The sequence below is a fragment of the Mauremys reevesii genome, linkage group 11 (genome assembly GCF_016161935.1).
Source record: "Mauremys reevesii isolate NIE-2019 linkage group 11, ASM1616193v1, whole genome shotgun sequence".
Lineage (NCBI taxonomy): Eukaryota > Metazoa > Chordata > Testudines > Geoemydidae > Mauremys > Mauremys reevesii.
In genome coordinates, this window is record NC_052633.1 from 9,062,000 (window position 1) to 9,080,782 (window position 18,783).

The 18,783-nt window shown below is 42.8% G+C and overlaps 1 protein-coding gene and 1 pseudogene across 13 annotated transcripts in view; both read left to right on the forward strand.

Annotated features, from left to right (window-relative positions):
• Positions 1-3,723, forward strand: part of HDAC4 (histone deacetylase 4) — a 428,940-nt gene extending 425,217 nt beyond the window's left edge. For 9 of the 13 annotated variants that reach the window (XM_039494513.1, XM_039494522.1, XM_039494520.1 and 6 more), the window contains 2 exons: positions 2,290-2,431; positions 3,064-3,722. In XM_039494513.1, the coding sequence (XP_039350447.1) occupies positions 2,290-2,431; positions 3,064-3,103 (182 nt within the window). In that variant the 3' untranslated portion in view covers positions 3,104-3,722. Of the gene's footprint in view, positions 1-2,289; positions 2,432-3,063 lie in introns of all 13 variants that reach the window. The other 4 variants (XM_039494525.1, XM_039494524.1, XM_039494521.1 and 1 more) reach the window with 2 other exon arrangements.
• A 3,193-nt stretch (positions 3,724-6,916) lies between these two features.
• On the forward strand, positions 6,917-8,757 carry LOC120374608 (annotated as a pseudogene).
• The last annotated feature ends 10,026 nt before the right edge of the window (positions 8,758-18,783 follow it).

The following is an 18,783-nucleotide window of genomic DNA, read 5'->3' on the forward strand; positions in this document are numbered from 1 at the left end:
TCTGACTTTGACTGTGTTGACCTGTCAGCCTCCTCATTCCACTTTCATTTTAAATGCACCTTATTGTCTGAAGGAGACAAACTGGAGTAAAATCCTGGCCCTCCCGCACCCCCAAGTCAATGGCAAAATTCCCACTGATTTCAGTAGCACCAATATTTTACCCTGGTTTCCAAGAAACTGCTTCGTTAAGAGGACGTTCCATTGGGCTGTGCCCAGGTGTAAAGTTCAGACATACCAGAAAAATTGTTGCCTCTAAATACTTAAAATGTCTTAGCAAACAAACTGTTTGAGCTAATTATATGCTGGTTTACATAGCTACAGTAAACACTTACTTGAAAGTAGATCTTTATTATGACAGCACCACTGTGATAACATATGTTAACAAAGCAGCGTGGCACTAAAGCCAGATATCAGCTAATAACTGTACTGTTGCTGTAGAATTAGCCAGACTGTTTATCATTGTGAATTATCATAGTTACAATGTAGAAGTAAACTGGCTTTTCCATATGGAGAACTACTCAGCTTCTCGCTTCAGGAGGCCATCATTACCTCAGGTTGGCCAGCATATTTATCAGATAACCAGATCTTCAGACTGAGCACTCGTACCAGATTCCTTTCCGCAGCTCTTGATACTAAATTGGTCACAGTGATGATTTTAAAACCATGCCTGTATTCCAGTCTTCTTGTAGCCAGGGCTGCAAAATTACTATGGTATTTTTCCCCTCAGTGTTGTGAGCCATAAAAGCAAATGAAGAAATACACTAAAAGTGCTGATGAACTGTTCCGGTTTTTGAACCATGATCTCTCCCTCTGTCTGAGATATTTGGGCTGCCCCTCTCTGCTGGCAAATACTAGAGGCAGCTCAGACTTATCCATGGGTCTCTAGATGCTTTGCCACCTTGACAAAGGTTTTTCTGGCCATGCAGACAGAGCAGTGGTGCAGCACTCCTGCCTTTATCTGTTGCTAATTTGGATTTGGAGGCCAAACTTTGGGGCAGCAGGGGGTAGTATCCTCCACTTGATCCCATCCCCAGTCTGTGGGGAAGGTACTTTTTCATGGATAATCCTCTGAACTGAACCACACTAAGTCTCTTCCTTCTGTGTCCCTTTTCCCCGCTTCCCCCCCACACCTCACCCCCGGCCCAAACTCAGCATGATCAACTCGGCTAAATGGAGCAGGCAAAGGCCAAGAGATGTTCCATGTGTGAGGGGAGCTGTGGAAAGGGAGCTCTGTTCCAGTTGCTCCCAGCCCACAGCTAGGGGAAGGAGCACAGAGTGTGGATGGCTTGCTGGGGTCTCTGCATCCTCCCACATCAGCCAAGACTAGGGTTACCATATTTCAGGTTCTCAAAAAGAGAGCATTGGGGGAGCTGGAGGGAGTGCCTGCAGCAGGAGTACTCACTGGAGGGCACGGAGGGGCAGTGTTGCTCCCTGTCAACCAGCTGGCGCAAGCCCAGGATGCAGCGACAACTGTCAGTCAGTGCCTCCCTGCTGGACTCTTGCCCCAGGGCTGCGAGCTGGGGGCCTGCGTGGGCGGGATCTGGCAACTGTGGCTACAGGGGAATGGGCCAGTCAGCTGTCGATGCAGGAGAGGGACCAATCGGGAAGCGTACCAATTGAAGCTCTTTCTAAACTGCAATGTCTGCTCAGAAACCCCCCTGGACATTGCATGTTGTTTGAAAAATCCGCCCGGACAGAGGACGGAGGCTCAAAAAAGAGGCAATGTCCAGGAAAACCTAGCCAAGACTGCTTCAGTGCCACCTCCTCAAGAACCTCACCACCAGGCTGCAGCTCCCTGCTGCAACCCTGAGAGTGGGAGAGCCTGCGATAAATTAGTACAGATTCAGGCTGTATTTACTTTTCCTTGTAAGCTGCATAGGGCTTAAGGAGGAAGGGTGAATGTGTCTTCCCCACACAAACCCCAGCCCCTTCATAGGCTCTGGAGAGGAGGAATGAGACAGGCTCAGATGTGGTTGCATTTAATTGGTAGGTGATATGATTCCTATATGTGTAGAGGGAGCTTTTCAAAAGTGCCCAGCGTTGGTTTTGAAAAACCAGTGGGAGTTTTAGCAAAGGCTTCAATGGGAGCTCAGATAGGCCAATGCTGAGTGCTTTGAAAATCTTGCCCATAATGTTTCAAGTGTCAGGCTCTATCTGAATGCAAGATCATGGTGACACTGAAAGCACCAAGCCCTGAGCCTGCTCACTTCTCATAATAACTAATAACATGATAACTGTGTGGTACAGCAGCTGGCCTAACAGCCTGTTTTTATCCTATGTCTCACTTAGGCAAGTATTGGCATTCACTCCAGCGTTACTCCTCCACGGTAGGGTACTCCTTGATCGAGGCACAGAAGTGTGAGACTGAAGAAGCAGAAACAGTAACAGCCATGGCATCTCTGTCAGTGGGTGTGAAGCCAGCTGACAAGAGGTGAGTTCCCTTCACTTCCATCAATCTAACAGATCTCAGAGATGGAAGCCATTAGTAGTGTGGACAATAATGTGTGTAACTATCTGGTGATGCAGTGCAGAGTCTGACTTCATCTTTTTGTCGTTTCCTTTTAACTGGACACGTTCCCAGTATCGTCAGGGTAATTATTTCCACAGTGAGTGGCTCCTGCCCCTCTGTTTTATTACATCCTCTGACTAGCCAGGAGAATGGTGACAGTGCCAGCCATGTCTTAATGTCTTATCCTGGTCCAAAGGAGCCGAGCACACGCGTTCATCAAGACTGGAGGGGAGTCAACTCTTCAGTGCAATGATCTTGAACTTTAGAAAACTTGGAGAAATGCTGCTCTTTCCACTTGTAGCAGACTCTCCAAAAAGTTTAAAAATTTAATTCTTAACAGCCTGGGTGAGTAAAACTTAAATGGAGTGGTAAGGGAGGGTTCGCAAACTGGGTGTTAGTGGGAGTTTTGGGGAAAACACCCATTAGTGCACTAGAGAAAGCGTAACACTTTTGTACACAGCACACTGTACATTTCTCATCCTTACCATGCCCCTACCCTTTTTTCTTTTTCTCCCTTCCCCCATCCTGCCTCCTTTGGGTGAAATTGTTTACAGACCAGATGATGAGCCCATGGAAGAGGAGCCTCCCCTGTAGCATTCACCTTTGAGCTGGAGTTCTCCTGTTTGTTCGTCTTTGTCTTGAAGCTCTGCCAAGAAGCTTTCTCCTGTTACTCCTGCGTCCTGTCATGGTTTTCTTACAGAATACAGAAGGGACAACCAGGTGTAAAACACAGCAACAGAAAAATCTCTCCAAATAGATAGATATACACATATACAGTATATACAGAAAAGGAAAAATGCTGGTGAAGAGCAGCAGTGTTGAAGACAAGCACGTATGCTGGGCACTCTTCCTCTGGTCCTCAATGGAAGCCGTAAGGGGAACAAAGCCCATGAAAGTCTTTGGCAAAGTTGTCAGGGTTTTTTCTGAAAAAAATAATTAAATCAAAGATTCAACAACACAAAAACAAACAAACTTCATTTAAAACTGGTGCTTAAAGTTTGATTACCCACAATTCAGCAATCTCCGTTTGAACCACTCAACCCATCTTGTAGTTTTGTTTCTTGGATTTTTTTTTTAAATGGCTCTCGCCCACTTGTGAGTCAGACATTCTCTTCAAAACCAGAACAATGCGAGATGGTGTATTTTTAATGGGGAGGGTGGGGGAAAGAGGACTAGTCTATATATATATAGTCTTATATATATATATATACACACACATACATATATATATATATATTTAAAAAAAATACAAAAAAAAAAGAGGAAATGGAGCTCAGAAGGAGTCGGCTTTAGTAACTCCAAAGCCATCCGAAGATGAGTTTGTGCCTTTTTTTTAATTGAGCTGATGGATTTGGTGCAGCTGGATATTCTGAAGTTTGAGGAACAACGCCTTAAGAAAAAGAACAGCAGCAGTTTGTCAACATATTTCCTCTGGGAAAGCCAAGAACTGCCATCAGGAAGGAAGACTGGTTTGTGCTGGCATGATTACTGGAATCAGGCATCAGCTGGATAGAGCATCTCCAAAACTTCTAAAGTTTGGATTTTTTTTGTTTTGTTTTATTGCCGTGGGAAAAAAATTAAGGTAGTTGCCAAGGACGTGGCAAATACTGTTGGATCTTTGAAATTCAAACAATTTTGAAAACAAATTTTCAAACATTTTCTCTCTCAGACATTATGTAGAAATTGAATTTACCAATCTGGTTGTTGAAGCATGCAATAGACACAACTGCAGTTTTAAGATTGGAATGCTTTTCATTAAAAGCAACTAGCATGAGATATTGCTTAAATTGTTAGGTATAAATATATATATGTATAATGTATATTACAAATGTATTCCAAGCTTAGAAATCTGATTCTTATGAATTATTTATAATGCATTTATATAAAATAAATATATATAATAAATGCAGACTATAAAAGTAGCCATTGAAAGGTCCCTAGTGAAAGATTTATTTGTTAATTGGAATTGGTGCTTTTGGAGAGGGATCTAGTTTGAAACTTGAGCATTTTCAGACTACAGTTTGGAAAGTTTTCAGAACACCAACACATTAGCCACTGGGCAACTACCCTAAACATTTGTATTTTAATTTAAGGTTTTCTAACAAAAATGAGTTTTTAAGCAAGGATTATGAACCCTAAAGAAGCCTTGTTTGTGTGACTCTTACATTTATTTTACATTTGGCAGTTGTTTTTCTGAACGGTAACAATGTCAACATGTTTCTTCCCTAATTTCATGCGTGTACATTACTTTCTGTGGGGGTTTTTTTAAGTCTTTTGTACAGTGAGCAGCTTTCCACATGTGTAGGGAACTGTTGCAGGTTGTCAGAGTTTATTTTCAGAAAGCGTGCGTTTAACTAAAAGAGGGGAATCCAATGGTCTCTTTTGTATGATACCAATGATTGTATATTTCCTCAGTTCTGTGATAGAAGCTGTGTAAAGAAAATAAGAGTTTTACCTTAAGCATAGTAGTATTACAATGGGTGATGTATCATATCCTCCGTGTGGATTGTGGCGAGGATTATATATGGCATTAGTAGCTACCATGTTGAAGGCTTGCCAGACACTATTGAGGCAACTAGCATTCACTCACACACACTAAGCATCTTTCTGAACCACCATTGTTAGAATTGTAATTTTAGTCCTCCAAAGAACTTTTTTTTTTCAAATATATTTTTAAGATTAAGTCACTGTTGGGTGAGAGAGTTTTAATCTTCAGCTCCATTGATTTTTCCCTGTTGCCTTTCGGAGCTGGCCCTCAGTATAAGCAGATAATCCTTGAGTTGTGGAGTTAGGTGACTAAAGGAGACCAAATGGACACGTGTACCTTTTCAAAGCAGAGTAGGAGAGCACAGATCCCTTATCTGAACAACCACAAGGGTATTTTTAATTTTTTTTATTATTATGACAACTGACGATCATTTTATATTACTTATTTTCCAGTTCTTGAAGTAGCTGTTTTTCATTCCATTCAGAACATACTAAATTCAGGCTTGTGGAAAGAATTTGAAACATACCATGCAAGTGCAGGAGGGTTCTTTGCTTTGTTTTATAATGCAATTTAATAAACAGACACTACTGTATTTGAGTTTTTGCTAACCCAAGTACATTTAAAATTATGAAACGTTTTGGTTATTAGAACTGTCTTCAGCATATTCTAACAGTAAGGTTTATATATAAAAATGCAAAAAATGTGTATGCATTGGTTTTTAAATGACCACTTTGCTGCTGTGATCTAAAACATAATTTGGCTGTAGAATCCTGTGATTTCATATTTTAAATCATTTACCCATTCATAAATGTTGGCAATATCAACATATACATGATACCTTTTGTATCCAGACCTTCCTTTTTTTCTTAATTAACAATTTTAGTATCACTTGTGGAAAATATTTGTGTTCCTCTTTCCTTGTGAACAATTGCTGACAGATTGAGTTGATTTCTTTTAAATTAGATGATTGGCAATAGCCTGAAATATTCAGTACCCTTGTCACTTTCAAGATGCATTGTTCATTTATTTCAAATCATTTCACTAAGTTATTACCAGCAATGGAAAGACTTACCAAGACTTTACAAGTCGTCAGTCTACTCCAAAGTCTAGATCACTTGGATTGGCTAAAACCTTACTTGCCTAAACCCACTCAACAGGCGACGTCTGGGTGCTCTGTGGCCTGTCTGACCTTGACTGTTGCAGATAGAAGGGAAGGGAGGTCCTCGTTTTGGAGACCACCATTTTTTCACCCCTTGAGCTTTTGGCCTCTTCATTTCAGTAGCCTTCTAAGAAAATGTGGGTCAGTGAGCATCCAGTCCTGAGGGGAATGCTAGCAAACTCTCTGGAGTAGCCACCAAAGAGGTGCATTGCAGGGAGATTCAATGAGCACTCATTCCCTTTCCTTACTACTTCCTCTCCTGAACCCAAGCATGATGCACTTCAGCTCCACCAGCAAGAGACCAGAAATTGTGCATCACTTTGTAGCCAAGCCTTTGGGGTGGCCCAGTACAATAATATTTTTTTTCTTTTGCCTGTTTGGAAATGAAGCAACATCTTCAAATTGTCTTACAGAGAAGCAAGTCCCAGTTTGCAGTACACAATTGATCATTTTGTTTTTTTACTTTCAATATGAAACATTCCTTTATTAGTCGCAGTCATGCATTCATTCCATTCTTCCTTTTTGTAACTTTTTGGGCCCACATGTTTTATGGGCATTGATATATATAAATATATATATATAAATATATATGAATATATTTTTTTAAGTTTCCTACACCTTGAGGTTGCATGGTCTGTAAGGTTGGCATGTCTTTATATTGTATACAGATTTTGCACGCCAAACTTGGCAGCTTTGAAAAAAAAAATTCCCCTCTTGTGGGATTTGCAGAGACAAAAGTTGAGGCAATTTTCTGTCAAACACACACACAAAAAGGAAGGAAAGTGGGGGTCGGGGGAATTGCATCTTACTGAACTTAAGAAATTGTGCTTTTTATTGTAAAAAGATAAATAAAAAGGACTACTTAAACATTTCTCATTTTAAGAAGAAAAAGTTTATCTAGCGCTTGTGACTTACCAATAATAGAGTTTATTGTATTTATGTGGAAAACAGTGTTTTAGGGAAACTACACAGAACACGCAAAGTAAACTGCCTGTGTCATTTTAAAACAAAAATTTGGTTGGGTTTTTTCTTTTTGTTGATTTTTATTTTGTTTTCACTTCTCTGGGAGGGCGGGGAGTTGGGCGCATCCCTTTGTTAACACATCTAGTCATTCATTCTGAGCAAAAAAGGATTTAAGGAGTTAAGTCTTCAGCACAGCTGTGTTAACCTTTTTAATGACTTTGAAATGTCTCACTAGATTTCACTTTAAACAGTCGTGTACTGTGCAAGCACTGTGGTTTAAAATAAGACTTTACATCAAAAGGAATAAAAAACGTTTCTTCATTGTGACCAAGCTGGGCTTGTTCTCAGCTCTGCTTCATGTACTTTGATATTGATGAAAAAGTATCCTATTGAAAGAAAATAAATAAACACTTTTCTGTGCTCCATAGTGGAGACGCTATTTTCCAATTTATGAGGATGACAAACTTATATATATAATATATATATATATATATATAAAAAAATATAAAAAGGGGGGGATGGGTTTGATCATTATTCACCCAAGAGCTTATTACAGATATGTAGTATCAAAGTTGTAACTATATTATATTCTACTTTATACCTATACATGCTCAGTATGATGTCACCATTGGTAGCAGCTACCGGTTTACTCTGTAATTTAGACACAATTTCACTCTTATTGTATGGACCCTACTTTAAGTGATGGTAGCATTCTTTGTGCTAAAATTTTCTGATGGTCCTTTCTTTTACTTGGTGGAGTTGGAATTTATTTTTCTCATTCTTGTTTTTGTTTTATTTTTTGTTTGTTTGTTTTTTGTTTTTTTTTTTACTGGCCAATGGTGTCTTTCTCTGACAGTACCAACTTCAATTTCAACTTTATTAGGAGTCCAGTATTTTGTACCACATTATGACAACTTGTTATTCTTGTGGTGTAAATAAAAAGAAAAAGTTAATTATAGTACCGTCTTTGTTTCTGCTAGTGATCTTCTTCATAGCCGATGTCTCCTATTTAATTGCTTGGATCAGTCTTGTTGCCCGACCATCAGAGGCATAGTAACTGTTCCGCCTGGTTAAATGTTTTCCAAATATTTCTTGGTCTAACAAAAGAAGTTTTGATATTCTGCTAGCAGCAATGGTTGATCATTTCAGTCTGTAGACATTTAAGCATATTTCTTATTACTAGTGAACTGAATGTAAAATTTCTCTGAGGTTAAACCCACAATTATGTCTGCTGTATATCTTAAGAGGTATATTCCCCAAAAAGGTGTTAATGAAACAATCTGTGTGTGCATCAGTAAGAGAATATACTACTGAGGCAATAAATTAAGCATTTATAATGTGTAAAAAAGGACTTCAGAACAGTGGATGCCACAAAACAGCACTTGCTGAGTTAGTCTCAGAATGTAGGCCTTGATCCTGCAAACACTCATACACGTGCTTAACTATCCACACATGAGTCGCTCCATTGAGTTCACATTTCGTGAAGTTAAATATGTATGGGTGTTTGCAGGATCGGGGCCTTAATTTCCCCCCCCCAAACATTTTCAGCTAGAAAGTCTGTCTTTCCAGATCTCTTGTGCAATTCTAAAAGAAGAAGAAAATGAATACAACCAGCATACATGCTACTCAGAAAACTAACTGCCCCGTTTTAATAAATCGTGTGTACTGTATGCAAACAAGTGTATACAACTTATGTAGACTTATAATAATTTTAAAATTGTTCATAAAGAAGCATTAAAACATTCAGAAAACATGAACTGCCAATAAAGAATGGACGTGCTCTCAAAACCCAAAAATGTCTTGCTGAAATGAATGGGCAAAGAGGCACGAGTGGTTGCCTTTTCTTGAGTATAATGGGGCCGTAGGCTGTAGCTCTGGGCTTACAGAAGAGATCTGAAACAGCAGAAACACAACAAACGGTGTTAACTGGCATATCTGTAAGACAAAGTTCCTCTGGGAGATAGAGGGCTTCGCTGAAGATAGTGGTGGGGTGAGTAGATATAGTGTCTGCAGTTTTCAACGCTTATGACCCAAAGGTTTATTTTCATACACGAATGGGTGCTTAACATGTGAGACTTCGTTCTGCATCTTTACCACAAAGCCAGTGAAGTTGCTGGTCTGTTCAGAGGTCAGTTAGCTCATCAGTTCACTGGACACATTGTTCTCATTGATGTCAATTTCTTATCCCCCATTGGCTTCAATGGGAGCATAGTTAGGCCAACACTGGGTGCTTTTGAAAATCCCACCCATAATCTGTAACATTATATCCTAGAGGTCATGCTCCAATGTTAACCTCCTACCTACATATTTTCCCAAACAGGAAGATAGTTAACCCAATTAGGTCATCTTCTGTTCATGTTCACATATAGAAACCTAGGAGGAGGAAGATTCTCCTATCAATGTTCAAAAAAAACTATCATGAGATACCATCGTCATGCAGCCTTCTGAAGTTATTCTGCATCAGCTGCAATAAAACAGAACACATAATTTCACCACATAAGTGTGAAACACATGCCAGAATGAGGCATGAAGCAGGCAATAATGGTGATTATAGATAATGAAAATCTTCAAAAAGAGCATAATCTACCTCAGAGTTCTCTAGAGTGCCCATCACTGGAGTACAGAAGTGCTTCCCAGGTAAATTAGGTCTGCATGGCAAAGTCCCTAGCGGGCCTCTTGTGGCTTCTGCTCTTCCATGGTAGATGAGGCTCTGCTTGGGGTATTCCCTGTGTCCGTTCCCTCCCCCAATAAATTTGGCTCTGGTGGGTGGTCAGGCTCTAGATCAGGGGTCGGCAAAATTTCACAAGTGGTGTGCTGAGTCTTCATTTAGTCACTCTAAGGTAAGGTTTCGTGTGCCAGTCATGCATTTTAACCTTTTTAGAAGGTCTCTTTCTATAAGTCTATAATATAGAACTAAACTATTGTATGTAAAGTAAATAAGGTTTTTAAAATGTTTAAGAAGTTTCATTTAAAATTAAAATGCAGAGCCCCCTGGACTGGTGGCCAGGACCCAGGCAGTGTGAGTGCCACTGAAAATCAGCTTACGTGCTGCCTTTGGCACCCGTGTCATAGGTTTCCTACCTCTGCTCTAGATTAATCTAATCTTCTTGCGAAAATTGTTCCATAGCCCAATCCCATCAACAAAGAATGTCCTTGCTGATTCTCACATGTTTCGCCTTGAGCGCTGCAAGATGCATTATCCGGTTGGAGCTGGCTGCCATGGTGGGTTGTGCCTGTAAATGTAGTAATTGATGGAGCCAGGGGATAACCTGTTGATGGCCTGGAAGATCAAGACTAAGAGCTAGCCATGGGAGCCAGTGAAGGGATGAGAGCACAGGACTGTGGCATTCACAGTGGCTAATCCCACTGAGGACAGGGGCTGCTGCTGAGGCCTCCGCATTGCAGTCACCTTCACACCCAGATTCAGAGTTACAGCAGTCCAGTCTAGGGGTTTCTAATGCATGGATCACCGGGCCCAGGTCTGCTGAACAGTAGGGGTGAAGATTCCTGGGGAATTGGAGCCAGAAGGAACTCATCACCACAGAAGCTACTTGTAATCTTGGTATGAAGTCAAACAGGACCTTGAAGTTTCATAGATCCCCCCCAGTGGAAGGTGGAGTGTGGGCATGGGGATTGTAAAATGGCCATTTTTCTGGATAATTTCAACCTCCCCTTCTGACCAGCTTCACTTTGGACTTGTCTGGGTTGTTTTTCTGTCAGCTATTCTTCAGCCAGATGCAGATCTCATCTAGGCATTGTGATGGTGCTGATTAATCTTCGGAACAGGTTTCATCAAGGTGGGGTTGACAGCAAAGTCCATGGGCTCCCACCGTCTTTCTATGCAGTTTAATGTAGACGTTGAAGGGGAAGGGGGAGACTCTAGATCCTTGGATTCAGCAGGTGCAGCTTTGGGAAAGGAAGAAGAGCAGTTGCCCATTGTTCTACTGGCTCATGCTGCAGAGAATGGCTGGTGCTGTTGTAGTGCTGCCCTGCGAAAGCAACTTTAAGATTGCTACCCAAGTCACCAACTTTCATGATTTTGTCAAAAGGCTTGCAATATTATTTGGTATCTTTTCTTAAAGCCCCAGCTCCTGGAATCATGTGACATTGAGAATTGCATTTAAAAAAAAATAAAAATAAGTTTATAGCCCTCATGATAGCAGGGAAGAGCTTGAAAATGCAACTTCTGAAGGGCTAAACCTAGAAGGCAAATAAAAAAAACCCCTCAAGTTTATTTAAATCTCATGATTTCTTTTAAAAAGAATTCACAATTTCTTGGGGCTCAACTCGTTATTTTTGAGGACTTAGGGCCAGGCTAGACTTCCATCCCTTGCTGAATTGGAATTTAATGACTTTGAAATGTCTCACTAGATTTCACTTTAAACAGTCGTGTACCGTGCAAGCACTGTGGTTTAAAATAAGTCTTTACATCAAAAGGAATAAAAAACATTTCTTCATTGTGACGAAGCTGGGCTTGTTCTCAGCTCTGCTTCATGTACTTTGATATTGATGAAAAAGTATCCTATTGAAAGAAAATAAATTAACACTTTTCTGTGCTCCATATGGAGGAGCTATTTTCCAATTTGAGGATGACAAATATATATAAAAGGGGGGAATGGGTTTGAACAGAGAAATGCTCAGCTAAGGTAAGGCCTTTGTATATCCAGTTCCCCGCCTGGATCTTCAAATGTCAGAACATTAAAAATTTCACAGGTGAGGTTGTCCATCACACAAGACAACCACACAACCTTAACTCTGCGTGAGGATGCCAGTAGGACAGGAAACATTACCCTACTGTCTGTCCACTTAGAGACCCTGATTTCCATACTGTATGAGCAACATAGACTCTTTAATACAGGTATCCTTACATCACCCATAAGTGTAAAAGGAAACACCATTCTGAGATGTTCAAACCCTATGGAAATAAGGACCCACTAAATACCTGGATAAATCCCTGTTCTTTGTGAATAACAGGGCACCTGGTTTCACTTACTCTTCTGCTGGCTCCCTTGTCTCTGTCTGTAACATGTTGACAAAGGAATGAAGTATCCTTCACTCTCTTCAGCCTCTTTCTCCCCTTGCTGACTGACTGTTGGGCAGCTCTCAGCAAGGAGAGCAAGGGACAGACCTTTTAAATGCTAATGGCTTTTCTGGTTTTTCAGTTTTCACCTAAATCCAGTAGGATTCTGCCCACTGATGCCTAGAACATTCCCTGACATTTTGGAATTGATTGAATGCAGCATTCGGAAGTCATAGAATCATAGAACTGAAAGGGATCTTGAGAGGTCATCTAGTCCAGCCCCCTGCACTCAAGGCAGGACTAAGTATTGTCTAGATCATCCCTGACAGGTGTTTGTCCAACCTGCTCTTAAAAATCCCAAATGATGGAGATTCCATAACTTCCCTAGCCAATTTATTCCAGTGCTTAACCACCCTGACAGGAAGTTTTTCTAATGTCCAACCTAAACTGCCCTTGCTGCAATTTAAGCACATTGCTTCTTCTTCGAGTGCTGTCCCTGTGGGTGCTCCACTCTAGGTGACGGTGCGTCCCGGCGCCGTTGATCGGAGATTTTTGGTAGCAGTGCCTGGTTGGGACGCAGGCACTCAGTTGGTATCTCCCGTCTCGTTGGAATCTTCCTGAGTGCGTGCGCCCCACACTCTCCCCAGTTCCTTCTCAACCGTCCTCGGCCGAAGACGGAACTCGGGGCAGTGCTGCCTTTTCTTCCCTGGGAAACAGTAACAAAGAACATAGAAATAATTATTAGTTATATCCCAGTTGTTTCCCTTCCTTTAGTGTAGTTACATAGTTAGTTAAAAAAAAATCCTTCAGGCTTGTCTCCCAGTGAGACACTCTCCTCGGTCATCTCTAATTCATAATGCCAGGAGCTTCAGGATTCAGAAGGTGTATTTCCTGTCAGGAATCCATGCCACGGACAGATGGGCACTCATACTGCGTGAAGTGCCTCGGGGACACCCTCGTCCCTGTGAAGTGCCTCCATTACGTGAGCCTCATCAAGAGCTCGTCGCGACAGGGATCTGCGGCTCAAAATGCTGATGACGGAAAAATCCTTACAGCCGCTTTCGGAGATGGGAAAGGTTAAACACGCTCCCACACGCTCCCCAGCCAGATCAGAACCGGTGGGCAGCGTTGCTTCAGCCTCCCAGGAGTGGAAGCAAGAAGCAGAACAGTCTCACAGGAGAGACTTTAACAAGGGTAGGGGGTCTTCCGTGAGATCCCTACCCTCTGTGCTGACAGCACCAAAGGCAGGTGTCTCAGCTTTTTCTAATGCCTCAGCCGCAGCTCTGACAGAGTGAAGAGGCAGAGACCCGACCTCCTGTGTCAGGAAGGTCCTTGTGGCTCCGGTCCCCTCGGCACCGCAAACGGCTGCAGTGCCAGCAGTGCGCTTCTCCTCGGCACCACAAATGGCTGCGGTGCCGGCAGCGCGCTTCTCCTCGGCACCACAAACGGCCACGGTGCCGGCACTGCGTGCCTCCTGGGCATCGCAAATGGCCGCGGTGCCAGCAGCACGCTTCTCCTTGGCACCGCAAATGGCCGCGGTGCCGGCAGCACGCTTCTCCTCGGCACCGGAAACGGCTGCGGTGCCAGCACTGTGCACACCTCCTGGGCACCGCAAACGGCCGCGGTGCCGGCAGCGCAATCCTCCCCTGCAGGGAGAGGAATGTTGGCACCGAGCCTATCTTCCACCAGGGCACCAGTAGCAGACCCCCTGCAGGGCACCTCCAAGCAGTCTGCAGCACTACTGTCACTTTCACTTTCTCCTGCTAATGAGCTAGAGCAGAGAGCAGGCTCAGCTCAGCCCAGGGAGCAGGAACAACAGGTTCTCACTCAATGTGACCTTTCATTGCCACCTGAGCCTCACTCTCCGCTCCTAGATACACAGGACTCATTTTTTGAACTGCCGTTCTCTCCAACTGAACTGGTTTTCACTGACGGTGAACATGATTTACAGCAGCAATTGGAGTTCTCCACTCCTGCTTCTCCTCCACAGGCACCTCTGCCATCTCAGGTCACGGTTCAAGGCCACCAGCCTCAGTTTTCCCCATTTCGCCCCCCCCCATGGGCGACACCTGGGTTCTCCTACCCTATGCCTTGGCCTCAGTGGTACCCTTGGCAACATCCTCCTACCACCTGTACGCCTTCCACCAATCCCTCTGTTACACAGGGTTCTTTGGAAGATTGCGGACGACAAGGCCTGGGTCATCCTTATTGCCCCGGCTTGGCCAAGACGGATGTGGTATCCCTATCTACTCTGCATGTCCTCCCGTCACCCACGGGCTCTCCCCAACAGGCCAGAACACGTTTCCCAGGACAACGGACGGGTTCTTCACCCTCAGCTCCAAAAGCTCCACCTCACAGCCTGGTTCCTTCATGGTTCCAAACCCATGAATTAGCCTGTTCCAAGCAAGTCCAATATGTCCTCCTACACAGTAGGAAAGACTCCACTCGTAAAACGTACCTGCAGAAGTGGAAGCGTTTCGCCCTCTGGTGCTCACGTAATCACTTAGCACCCAATAACGTGACCCTCCCTAACATTCTAGACTACCTACTGAAACTAAAACAGGACAGACTTTCGCTCAGCTCCATCAAAGTGCACCTGGTGGAGCTTACCACCTTCCATGACCTATTAGACGGTTATTCATTCTTTACCCACCCCACCATAAAACGCTTTCTCATGGGCCTGCAAAATCTCTACCCTGAAATGTACTCAACAGTGGCTGCATGGAATCTTAACCTCGTTCTTCATGCTCTCATGAAACCTCCATTTGAGGCCTTGGCTACCTCTCATCTCCATATGTCCATGAAGGTGCATTTCTTAGTTGCCATAACATCAGCAGGGAGAGTTGGTGAAATGAACGCCTTGATGGCCCACCCTCCCTACACAATCTTCTCCAAAGACAAAGTCACTTTGAGACCACATCCTAAATTTCTTCCTAACGTGGTATCGACCTTCCACCTCAACCAACCTATATACTTACCTACTTTCTATCCCAAACCTCACAAGACTCTGCAAGAGGCAACCCTGCATACTCTCGATGTCAGGCGAGCAATCGCCTTTTATTTAGACAGGACTAAACCATTTCGTAAGTCCCCATGATTCTTTGTTTCCATTACCGAAAGATCGAAAGGTACGGCTATCTCTAAACAACGTCTATCCAAGTGGATCTCTGACTGCATCAGATCCTGTTACCATGTGCAAAATCTTCAACCACCTGAAGGCATTAGAACTCATTCCATTCGAGCCATGTCAACATCCGTTGTCTTCCTACACAATGTTCCCATTCCTGACATCTGCAAAGCGGCTATGGGGTCATCTGAACACAAGTTTGCAAAACGCTATGCTCTCACACAAGACTCCACGGCAAACACCATAGTAGACCATACAGTACTATCTACAGTACTCACTGCCGCATCTCCAAAGTCCCACCAACCATAGTGGGTACTGCTACACATTCACCTAGAGTGGAGCACCCACAGGGATAGCACTCGAAGAAGAACAGAAAGTTACTCACCTTGCAGTAACTGAGGTTCTTCGAGATGTGTGTCCCTGTGGGTGCTCCACTCCCCGCCCTCCTCCCCTCTACTTTGGAGTACTAGTATGATTCTCCATGGCAGAGAAGGAACTGAGGAGGGTGTGGGGCGCACGCACTCAGGAAGATTCCAACGAGACAGGAGATACCGACTGAGTGTGTGCGTCCCAACCAGGCACTGCTACCGAAAATCTCCGATCAACGGCGCTGGGACACACCGTCACCTAGAGTGGAGCACCCACAGGGACACACATCTCGAAGAACCTCAGTTACTGCAAGGTGAGTAACTTTCTCTTCTTGTCTTATCCTCAGAGGTTATCATGTTACATCCAAACAGACAGAGAAATGAAAACATTAAGAATGGCCATACTGGGTCAGATCAATGGTCCCTCTAGCCCAATATCCTGACTTCCCACAGTGGCCAGGGCCAGTTGTTTCAGAGGGAATGAACAGAACAGGTAATCATCAAGTGATCCATCCCCTGTCACCCATTCCCTGGCAAATGGGGGTCGAGGAACACTTCAGAGCATGGTTTTGCATCCCTGTCCATCCTGCCTAATATTGATGGGTCTGTCCTCCATGAATTTATCTAGTTGTTTATTTTAACCCTCTGGCCTTCACAACATCCTCTGGCAAAGAGTTCGACAGGTTGGCTGTGCGTTGTGTGAAGTAATACTTCCTTTTGTTTGTTTTAAACCTGCTGCCTATTAATTTCATTTGGTGGCACCTAGTTCTTGTGTTATGAGAAGGAGTAAATAACATTTCCTTATTTACTTTCTCCACACCCATCATGATTTTATAGACATATCACCCCTTAGTCATCTCTTTTCCAAGCTGAGACATCCCAGTCTTATTAATCTCTCATCATAATACCTTTGAGTTGCATATAGGGCCTGGCCTTGTTTGGCCAATATTACAGGAGTATGCTTTATCTGCATAGAAGTCAAAATAGTTAATATGAGTTGCCAGTAGATGGTGCTCAAGAAGAGGCAGCGTCATCCTTCGGCATCAAAGACGGGATACTACTTGTTCTGCACATGTGGCTTCCTTTGGACAGCTGTTTACATCAGCTCTTAACAGAAAGCAGCCCTCCAAAGAAGTGAAAACACATGTTTATTTAGTTTCATTTTAGCAAGTGCATGCAGGCAAGAATAGCATCAGATTCGGGGTTCACTATGAGACATACAATAGGTGAAAAGGCAGGAGTCAGCAGTTACTCGGCCTGCTCCTAGAAAGGAGCACGAAAAGCCAGCAAGCTCTCAAAATCTGACCGCAAGTAAACCAAACCCAGGTCTTAAAGTCACTAAAAAGCATTTTTCAAATATAATTTTAGTTTCCCAGGGTTGGTAAACATTCATCCTTTAAAAAAGTCACCTATTCTTGCTCTAATTGCGACACAGGGTGTAAAGATTAATAGTCATACAAAATGGATTAGAACCCCTGTTTATATGAGCCAGTTGAAACCTTGTTATGAGTTCTGATAAAAACCCATTGAGACCATAATGGTAAACATGAGCCTTATCTAAGACAAAAGATGTACATGAATCTGCACAAGGGCTTTTGCCGTGTATTGTTTTGGATAGATGGGGGAAAGGAAGGCAGAACTGACAGAAAAGACTGGGGGAGAGAGACAGGCTAAAAGAGCAGCTGAAAGCAGGTGGCTGACGCTGGAAGAAACCTGGGGAGAAGGTTTTTGTATTGGGCTGCAGGCTGAAAAGAGTGTTCTTGGTGCAGTGAGCAAAAGAAGCCTGATATTTGTACATTTTTTGTAAACAAAACTGCATCCAAAAATACCTATCACCAATTTCTCCTCCCAACAGGAACAACCTACTAGCCTGAATTTTTGGCTAGTCACTTGGGTTAACACCTGCCAAGTACAGCAAAGAGATGCTGTTAAAAATGTGTGGGCACAGATGCTATTTAGAGTGGCATGGTGTGACAAACTGTGCCCTCGCTTGGGATCCCTAATGAGAATTCCCATCTTTGGGTATACATATTTGCAGCAATATGTTTGCAACTACAAAACTGTGTATTAAAAAGAGGAGTTCCCTTATGTTTGTAAACTCCAGTGCATACACCCTGCTGGGGAATGCACTGATTTCATTCTATATGTACTGTTGAGTGTCTAGAAACACACGCACATCTCCAGTCCATATCTCCCAAACCTTGACTAAAAGACCTTGTACCCGATGCTCCTCTGTTCCTGTTTGACTGCCTGGATGTGAAACTGGCCTATCTGTCCTTTTGACTCCTGCTTCCAGGAGGAATGAACTAAACAGCACTGGCACCAGAGCTGGGATTTCAGCATGAAATAAAATATTTCAATAATTTCTTGTTTAGCTATGGAATTTTTATAGCCAGAAATCTTAGTTCTAAAGACAATAATGTTGTGCCATAATTCATGTACCACAAAATATTTACAGTAGTTCCCAGCATGCCTGTTATCTCCACTGGCTTGTGTTTCAACAATACTGAGTTAAGGGAGACTATTTAGATTGAAGAAAGTCCTAGCTATTTTAGCTTGATGCTGCTTGAAAATGAATAGGTGCTCTGAAAAAGATTTGGGGGCAGCGGTGGATAATCAGCTGAACATGAGATTCTATGCACTGAAGCATTGCATTAGCTCTTTTGACCACAATGTTGCACTGGGAACTCAAGTAGAAGTACAGAAATTATTTTCTGTCTCTATCTGGCACTGGTGCAACAGCTGCTAGAAACTGTGTCCAGTTCTGGTGTCTGCAATTCAAGAAAGATGTTGATAAATTGGAGAGGGTTCTGAGAAGAGCCACAAGAATGATTAAGGGATTAGAAACCAGGCCTTATAGTGTTAGACTCAATGAATCCAATCTATTTAGCTTAAGAAAGAGAAGTTTAAGGGATGATTGATTATAGGCTAAAGGTACCCCCATGGGAACAAATATTGAATAATGGGCTTGTCAGTCTAATAGAGAAAGGTACAATGTGATCCAGTGGTGGGAAGCTGAAGCTAGACAAATCTGGACTGGAACTTAGCTGTACATTTTTAACAGTGAGAGTAATTAGTCATTGGAACAATTTACAAAGGGTTGTGGCAGATTCTCAATCCCTGATCATTTTTAAATCAAGATTGGATGT